This window comes from Amblyomma maculatum, chromosome 1, assembly GCF_055883805.1.
Source record: "Amblyomma maculatum isolate TAMU_Amacu chromosome 1, ASM5588380v1, whole genome shotgun sequence".
Classification (NCBI taxonomy): domain Eukaryota; kingdom Metazoa; phylum Arthropoda; class Arachnida; order Ixodida; family Ixodidae; genus Amblyomma; species Amblyomma maculatum.
The window spans coordinates 24,131,989-24,141,792 of record NC_139344.1 but is presented as its reverse complement, the minus strand read 5'-3'; the positions used below and the strand labels follow the sequence as shown (position 1 = coordinate 24,141,792).

The 9,804-nt window shown below is 45.0% G+C and overlaps 1 protein-coding gene across 1 annotated transcript in view; it reads right to left on the bottom strand.

Annotated features, from left to right (window-relative positions):
- Positions 1-907: 907 nt before the first annotated feature.
- The window catches only part of LOC146201951 (luciferin 4-monooxygenase-like), a 53,580-nt gene continuing 44,683 nt past the window's right edge, over positions 908-9,804 (bottom strand). Inside the window, exons 8-10 of the mRNA XM_084583732.1 lie at positions 7,559-7,700; positions 2,992-3,255; positions 908-1,974 (exon numbers count right to left, since the gene is read on the bottom strand). Of these exons, the coding sequence (XP_084439858.1) occupies positions 1,832-1,974; positions 2,992-3,255; positions 7,559-7,700 (549 nt within the window). The 3' untranslated portion in view covers positions 908-1,831. The remainder of the gene's footprint in view (positions 1,975-2,991; positions 3,256-7,558; positions 7,701-9,804) is intronic.

The following is a 9,804-nucleotide window of genomic DNA, read 5'->3' as shown; positions in this document are numbered from 1 at the left end:
ACTCTGGCCATAGTCTACGGGGTTTAACGTATCATAGCGACTAAGGCTATCGGGACGCCGTAGTGAATGGCTCCGTAAATATTCGACCCATCCGACAGCACACGCGGGCACCGTGCTTTTCGCTTCCATAGAAAAGCGGCCGCCGTGGCCGGGACTCGATCCCGCAGTTGAGCACCTTAACCATTTCGCCCCCACGGCGGCCCTATAATTACCACAACTCTACAGGCAGTCTGAAAATAATCCTCAATGAAGGTTGGTTTGCCCTGAAGAAAAACGAAAGGAAATAATATTTGAGCCCTCTGACAAACCTATGCTCTGTAAAACCATGTCGAAAGAGTAGACTGAATGTAATTTGGGTCAATTATTATTAAACTCAGGGGTGATAGGCCCATTCCAGACTGTGGTTTTCCACTAACTTTGAGCTCGAAAGAGATTCATTCGATGAGCAAGTTCACTATTCGCCACTGAAATCCCAAGGAAGTAGAGGCCTTGGGGACAACTTCTCACTCACCATACCTTAAACAAAAAGCAAGGTAAAAATACTTGAAATATAAAAAGTCATTTTGTTTTTACTGTATAATTACAAGCCCTCTAGATTAGTTCGCCCACCAAGATGTAAAATGAGGCAATGGCGCTTTCGATCGTTGAGCGGCAGGCTTGTATCTCGCCTGTCTTCGCCTTTTAGTAGACTTTAATGCCGCGACGGAGAACAAAAAGTGCGCCGCCAGCGCTGCATCGACGAAAACAATAATTAAAGATGGCCTCTGGCGGCAGCCTCGCAGGCGATAAATAAATGGTGCTAAAGCGAGGCGCGCATCGTCACCCATCGTCGTTCAGATTGCTAGCTTTTAGGATGAGGAAACCCGTTATTGAGACAGTGCACAATGACACAGCGAAAATCGTGCTTTTGTATTTATTTTGTCACTCTCACCACTCATACACATTTACAGGAAGCCTTGATACAAAGAATTAAAGTGCGCCGTATATAGTCCGTAAGAATGAAGAAGTAAACGGAGCCTAAACGGTTTGATACGCATTATCTTAACTACTAGTACTATCAAGCTGGGAAATATGCATGGGGCTTACGGATTCAAACTCGCCTTTCTGTAAAAATCGACCAGGATGCAAGTGCATTAAGAGGATCGCCAGTTTCTGACGCCTTTAGCCACGCACGATGCTTAACATGCATGAATGGATACAAGGACAGAAGGATAAAGCAGGTGCCCATTATGAGCAACACATTTTGATAGAAAAACTGCATTGCTTATCATATTTTTGATACAAAAATGAAGTGCAACAAATGCATTGTGCCATTATTTTTATTATTATTAAGCATACTATACTTATATCGTGTATGTAACTTTAATACTTGCGTTTATTAGTACTATAGTGCGATCAGTGTCTCAGTGCGTTGTGCATACTTATAAAGGCATTTTTGTAGTTGGAGATGTTAACTGATAGTACACCATTTCAACCAGAGTGATGGCATACAAGGAAAACCGATGAGCACCATTGAATCTGTTGCCGTTAATATCTGGGAACTGACGTTACGCAGAAGACACGGGAACATGACCAAAATAAAAATAAATAAAAAGACGGAGCAAAAAGTAAAGTTTCCCTAACTTCATAGCAATGTTTCTGCACTTCTTAGCACTGCGCGTGAGACATGGTCAGACGCGACTCTTTGGTGTGTAGATCAATGTGCACAGGGCACCGCCGGAAAAGATGCTACGGCTACAGCCCATACACGAAATCTTGGGGGTGGCTGCCACCAGCTCCGCGAGCTACACAGCATGGAATATAATTAGGCTTTTTTCTCAGTTCAAGCCGCCTAGATATGCATTAACGCTTGTTTGGACTTCTGGAGGTAAGACTGCTGCAGATTCCTGCGCAGGTCTTTGCCGCTTTCCGTGTGCGGGATGCTTTCCAAGAACTCTACACCCCCGTGCAGATGCTTGTGGAAGGAGAGCTGGCCTGAAAAGAGACACGAAAAGCACCTGATCGAACAATGGGTTATACCTTGCTGCGAACAGCTATCATGTTCCACGTTCCATACAGTCCCGTGCACGAAGGCCACTACACTGCAGCGTTTTTCATTGTCGGTGGCCATGGCGATTAATAAAAAGCGGACTGCGTAGCCTTAAAAAGCGACCCTTAATGTCAGCTGTAACTTAGGAGGAATACCCAGCCATTTTACTTTCATATTAGTCGGCCCATCACAAGACTTTACTGCGCGTGGGACCTCGCATTAAAGCCACTGAAAATCATATTTGTACCTGTTACAATAAGCAGAGACTACGCAGTCATGTGAGTTAAACGCCATGATCACCATGCTGAAAAGGTGTTGGTCCCATTGCAATGACCACAGGCGTTCTTCGTTGGAGGGTGCGGAAGGGCAGAGCTGCCGCGCGAGCGATAAAACATCCATTTAGTCAATTTATAAAAATCCGCTTAAAATCACGTGTACTTTACATCGGGGACAATAAATACGCTTCAGTGAATTCAGTCAATGCACGGCCTGGCTCTCACTTTTCATTTCAATTCTGCCACAGTGGGCTTTTCCAGTTATTTCTAAAGCATTGTGTTTCGTACAAATCCTCTGCGTTTCAACGGTCCAAGTTCAGTGTTGAGTACGAAATAATTCTGCTAGTGAGTTTCCTTTTGAGTTTGATATCTCCACCATCCTCCCTCCCTCCTTACACAGACCCATAAGCCATCTCTCCCTCCTAATAAAGCTCTTAAGTGTCCGCGGAGCCTGCTTAGTTTTGTCACATTTTCACTTTTTTTCACATTTACAGCACGCACTAGCAAACTTGGAGAGAACCTCTGTAACAGAACTCCAGAGCGCGCATCGAACTTCGCATTCCGCCCTTGCTCGAAAAAATTGAGCTAGATTATTGTACATAGTTAGGGAACCCAAACAGCTCGAGCACTAGTCACAGCCCAGATGTTGTCTGCGCTGCCTAACCAACAAATGCGGACGACACCAACCTGCTACGAGTGCTTGTAGCCTGGCGGCCGCCTCAACTTCCTCGGCGACACCTCCGGGGTGCTCAAGTACGACGAAAGCTCGAGCAGCCTCACCGAACTCCGGGTGTGGCACCCCGGCCACTACCGCATGTCGCACGCCGGGGTCTGAGGCCAGCAATTCTTCAAGTTCGGCGGGCGCCACCTGCTGGTCCATGCACTTTATGAGCTCCTTCATTCGGCCACACACGAAGAAGCGTCCGTCCGGAACGTAGAACCCCCTGTCGCCTGAAATAAATGCGTTCTGGTCGCTGAGCTGAGCACATGCGTATTGCATCTCGACCAGTTGGGCATACGTCCTATTTGTATAGTGCTCGGGCCTTCTGTCGCTTTTGCGTTTTCTAGTGACGCTTCTCAAGGCTCTGACTGGGAAGCACCCGTGGCAAACCCGCAACTTATCGGGACAGCAACCTACCGGCGCCTGCGAGAGCGCGAGGACAATGTTTTCAAGGTAAGGATGAGTGGGAGGGAACTAGACGCCTGAAACTCCTACGTTGTTTCAAAGTAGGCCATTTGACGCCACGCCATGCTTGCTTTATGCTTTTAAGAAGTAAACTCTATCTTCGAGCTGCACTTGCTGAGCAAGCTACGTACATGTACAGCCTTTGTCAAAAGTGTGAAGGCCAGGGAGTCTGCTCCTGAGCCGTCCAGTGGGGCTGATTTAACTTTAGTGGGGGTCCTTCTTAATGGAGAGGATTGTACAAAAAACGTCCTAACATCAATAAAATCAGAGCACTGGAAATGCATTGCAAGCCACACGAAGTGGTTACATTTTTGACAAAGTCTACATGTGTAAAGAGAGACAAAGAAGGCGACGACGTGGACTATATATACACTTCTACCAGTGCTTCCAGTAAGTGAATTTAGCTTGGTTGTGTAGCTCCTACTATTGTGAGAATTCCCTTGAGAACAACGTGCAGCGCTGCTTATTCATACTATCCAGCAATTTGCCCGATCTTTTTTTTTTCTTAAAATAGCATTTATGATTGTTCTGGTCGATCCTCGCGTCGTAGCGCGCAGCAAAGTCGGCATCGCTACGGCTGATCAGTTGAGAGGAAGACGCAAGACGCTAACGGAGCGCTCAAAAACTCGCCGTAATTTGCCTCAGATAACCATTTTTTGCCCAGTCACTGCTCGTCTCCCTGTTTTCTCTGTGGTCCAGGATTGCATGCAGTAATCATTTCGTGTGCAGCTGCGCCTTACTTTTAATGCAGAAATGCAATTAACCGCTACATTTTCTGTTCCTATTGTTTGTTATAGTTTCGCCCACCAAGACAGATGGACATCCCGAAGAGACACAGTTACTACCAGAGGATTTTCAGAATTTCTGGTGGGTTGTTGTAGTAAAGTGTTACTTCAAAATAATGTCAGTGAAGAAGCACTAACTGTGAATAGTATTTTTAATTTACTATCTCCAATAATGGGATTGCGAAGGTACAAGAAGGTTATTCTGAGACAGCTTCTAGTCCGGCGTCAAGGATTGTCGCTCTGCGCCATTTTCGACTACCTACTGGACCAGTGGCGCCATCTGGAATTTTTCTTGGATCGCGTTCGTGGCACGAAACGGCGCAACTTGTCCGAAAGGTACCGTATACGCCACTGATCAAGCTCGCGCTAACAGCCACCTATATTGCTAAGATGCTACAAGCTATGGTTATCGGTAATAACACACTTCAAGTCAGCACCAGAAGTGCATCTTGTATTGATTACATCTCTGCACGGCACATCGATGTAACCAGCTTGAACTATGTGGGTTACTTCGTTATCACATGCCGTCCATCGGTGTCCAGTGGAACAGCACAGGAGCACACGGGTGATTAAAGCTAACTTTCCTCACAATCTGTATTTTTCTCAGGCCAACAGAACACGGATCAGCACGCATGTATTCTTGCAGGGGAATAAACGAGGTATAGCAAGGATTAGACCGCCATTTTGTTTTAAAGCGGCAAACATTACGCTCTGGTAGTGGTAAAGGAACACTAACATATTCACTCTGCGTGGTGCATTCATAAACTGGAAGCTCGTACTAATATGTTTTGCTGTAGCGAGAGATATTCGCCTGCTGCCAAGGCGAACAGGTACAGTTTTACCCATTCACAGCCACCAAGCGGCGGAAATGTCAGTAGACGCATACCTGGAGCTATTGATCACGCGAACATTATATCAAGGTCAGCTGTCCACGGACACACGTCTTTTGTGGATGCAATGGACAGGACCCGCCTCTGTGTACGAAATAACACAAGTTATCCGGACCAAAATTGTCGAACCGCATGAAATTTACTTTGGGCACTGCGATTCAAGTTTGAAATGGAACATTAAGAGGGAAATAATTTTCCCACCTAATCTAGACGGCACCGTTTATTAGTGCAGCTCACAAAGATATGGTTAAATTCTCGCACTCCCTTCCCATAGAGCTATCTTCTTTGGCAGCGCCCACTAACTGCCAGAGGCATGCTTGTGACTTTTCGCTCAATACGCCGACAACGTTAACACCGACGACGTTGACGCCGACGACGCTGACCCGACAACGGCAGATTTTCTTTAGAACGAGGACTTTAACGCTGCCACATTAAACAGACTAGGGTACGTGAAATATAAATGAAAGAAAGGTGCTTATGGACTAGAAAAACTTGATAACTACAGTGATCACTGGCCACTGCTCCGCTTCTAACCGTTATTCTAGAACGGAGTATTTTATGGTGTATCTAAAACATAAGCCACAGAATTTCACCGCGGAGAGGGTGGTTATCGACGCTGGTGCAGTCCCTCGCCTTCGGGCGTATCACAGTTTCTCATAGGTCATCCAATATCACTTTTTAATTTCATTTTATTTTGTTGATACCTGCAGCGCCCCAATGACATTGTTGCAGCAGGGGATGTGGACAACTGCAGGAAAACATATTGTTATGGTGCGCAGTATTGAGATGACGACTACGTGCTAGTGTGGTGTTGTGAAGAAGGCGACGCTCAGGCTAAGCTGGGTTCGTCAGGCAGGGGAACAGTCATGTGATTCCTCCTAACCTTCAGCCGATGGTGCAAGAAGTCGCAGGGGCGCCGAAGCTCCGGACCAGGATGAGGGGGTGATGATGAAATACCTCTCACCTCCAACCAAATGTTAAGGGAAAAGTACGCAGCGGTAAACGCTAGTTAACTGTCAGACACACACACACATCACCAGAACGAACTCAGCTTAGCCTGAGCGTCGTCTTTTTCACAACACCACACCAGCACGTCATCGTCATCTCGATACTGCGCACCGTAACAATACGGTTTAAATGACTAATGTCCAAACAAATCAGAACCGCTATGCAAAGTCGTAAGAATAAAATAACAAAATACGGAACACCGATAAATCATTTCGACGACAATGGTGTTCAGGGCGAGGAGAGAGCACTCTATCATGTTAGGTGCAATACCACGGCAAAAACAAATGAACTAAACGGAACGTTATTATGCATTTACTGCACAATGTGTGACAAAAAAAAAAAAAAAGAAACTTATACTCGGAATACGTTTTACCTCCCCCAATGTTCTTGAGAAGCCTATTACACCGCGCTGAAGTATGCAAAAAAAAAATAATAATAATTACAATACACATCAGTTCGACAGCGGGTTTCAGAACATTCAGCTTGTGATCACATCGTTTAGAGATGAAGTGGGAAGGAAAAAAGAGTTCTTGTTTATTCCTGTGAAACCATAGTAAATTCGAAAAGAAATGGTTCCAATTTTGCAGTTAATAGGCGGTGTGCTAGCGTTTCCCAACCAAGACTCTCTTTAAGTAACGTTATAGCGCTACGAAAGTTATAATTACCAGAAACATTTCTGCGCGGTTTTAGATGCGTTCAAGCTTTTCTATAAGATTAGAGTTTTAAGGCTCCAATATCGCGCAAGCATACTCGAGTACCGGACGAACATTTGTTATGTAAAGCAGTTCTTTTACTTTCGAAGGAGCTTTATAAAAATTACGTCTAACGAGGTTTAGAATTCGAGTGACTTTAAGGTTAAGTATTAAGCATGTTTGTTCCATATCAAATTATCAGTAAAATAGACCTCGAGCTATTTGTAAAGTTGGACCTTTTCAAGATGTAGTCCGTCCAAATTATACTGGTATCACACGAAAGCGTTTATGAATAAATGACACAAGTTGACATTTGGAACTCAAAGTAATCTGTCGAAGACTGCTCAGTTTATTATTGAAACCAATATCAGCTGGGATCGGCCTTTTTATCCTTCAAATTGTGGTCTCTGACACCCGCGAAAACAAAAGACGTTTCACTGGTCAGTGGTTTGCACATCATCTTCATTTCGCAGGCGTCCTTTCCAAAAGCTTAAAGCACGATGAGTTTGAAAATTCACCACGTAAGCTTTTTTCTGGTTATTGAGCTCAATATGAGATCCGTCTTCAAATTCAAAATGAACTGTACCATAAAGTTTATTAGGATATTCAGAGATTCCTAATTTCTTCAGCAGCATTCAGCCCTGTGTGATTTGGCAAGCTCATAGCTTCAATTAGAAAAAAGAAGAGACCCACCTGTGCGAATAAAGCCGTCCTCCCAGGCGCGAGCAGTGTCTTCGGGTCGGCCGAGATAACCCTTGAATGTGCTAGGGCCTCTAACGCAGATTTCTCCCTTTTCGAGCGGCCCAAGGGATTTTCGAGTGTCAGGATCCACAATCTTGTTGCCAGAAAAGACAGAAACGTAAAACTACTTCGTGTGACCGATTTCATTCTCACCGCGCTCACAATCGCCCATTGTTTGCAACCGACTGACTACTATATTAGTGATTACTCCTCAGTTTATGCCGTACTAGCCTAAACGTCGCACATCGTACAAGAGATCCTTCCTTACCTGCTCACGTCCCGTTTCTTCGGACATCTGTTTCAGTTGTGAGGCGGCTGTGAAATACTTTAAGATACTGATGTGGAAATGTTGAATGGAATAAGTCAGTCTTCGAATGCGCAGCAAGTGGGGAGTGTTTCCCACAATATCAAAAGCTTTGATAGGAAAAAAGCCCTGTGCCTCTCCAACGAAGATGGGGTTTAGTTTACATTTACAAGATCCAACGTTCCAATGTGACGCAAGCTGTAAAAGAAGCCGTATTGGAGGACTCCGGAAATGCCGACCACCTTGGGCTCGTTAACGCGCACCGATATCGCACAGCATATGGATGTCTTACTTTTCACTTCCATTGAAAAAAAGGGATGAAACCGCGTTTGATCCCAGTCATGGAAAATCTGTGGATATGGTGATTATAACAGTGGAATTTTACGTCATATGGGAAAAATCGCTTTCATAAATAACTTTTGTTTGGACATTATGTTAGAAACTGTGGAAGCATCGCTGACAGCACGTTCAGATGAATGCGTCAGCAAACCGCCTCTGGCTCTATCAATGATTGAGGCATGTCTTGGTGTAAGCTGCACGTGCCAACTTTGTCGTCTCTGTTCCCTTCATTTCTCTTGCGAACCATAAGTGTGTGTGTGTGTGTGTGTGTGTGTGTGTGTGTGTGTGTGTGTGTGTGTGTGTGTGTGTGTGTGTGTGTGTGTGTGTGTGTGTGTGTGTGTGTGTGTGTGTGTGTGTGTGTGTGTGTGTGTGTGTGTGTGTGTGTGTGTGTGTGTGTGTGTGTGTGTGTGTGTGTGTGTGTGTGTGTGTGTGTGTGTGTGTGTGTGTGTGTGTGTGTGTGTGTGTGTGTGTGTGTGTGTGTGTGTGTGTGTGTGTGTGTGTGTGTGTGTGTGTGTGTGTGTGTGTGTGTGTGTGTGTGTGTGTGTGTGTGTGTGTGTGTGTGTGTGTGTGTGTGTGTGTGTGTGTGTGTGTGTGTGTGTGTGTGTGTGTGTGTGTGTGTGTGTGTGTGTGTGTGTGTGTGTGTGTGTGTGTGTGTGTGTGTGTGTGTGTGTGTGTGTGTGTGTGTGTGTGTGTGTGTGTGTGTGTGTGTGTGTGTGTGTGTGTGTGTGTGTGTGTGTGTGTGTGTGTGTGTGTGTGTGTGTGTGTGTGTGTGTGTGTGTGTGTGTGTGTGTGTGTGTGTGTGTGTGTGTGTATGTGTGTGTGTGTGTGTGTGTGTGTGTGTGTGTGTGTGTGTGTGTGTGTGTGTGTGTGTGTGTGTGTGTGTGTGTGCGTGTGTGTGCGTGTGTGCGCGTGTGTGTGTGTGTTTGTGCGCGCTTGCGTGCGTGTGTGTATGTGTGTGTTTTGAAAGAAGCGTTTTTATGAAAATTGCACATAAGAAAAGGCCTCTTCACTTTGTGTACGGTACTAGCAACATGTCATTAAAGGAGGTAACAGAGTATACATATTTGGGCCTACGGATTACTAATAACCTTTCCTGGACAAAACACATAGACACTGTTGTAGCAAATTAAAAGCTTAAACTCTTTTTCTTTTTTTCTTTTTTTTGGGGGGGGGGCGCTCACTGAAGTTTACCCCGTCTAGTGTTCGTCTATTAGTATCCGGCCTTTTCCGGCCGCTCTTAGAATATGCCGTAATTATCTAGAACCCTTTAACATTAACCAACATTAAATACAGCGTAAGCTAGTTAGATTTTTGTTTACTCTCACGGCCGTGCATCTGTAAGTGACCTCGTGAAACGCAGCGGATTACCCCCGGTCAGTGAGCACAATCTTGTCTGCCAATTAAAGTTTCTATTTCAGCTCATAAAAGGTCACTATAATATTAATACTTATAATCATTTTCTTGATTCCTCAGGTTATAACACGAGACGAAGGCAGGTACTGACAATAACTCCCTTGAACGCGCTAAATAACTGCTTTGATTACTTTTTTCCGAG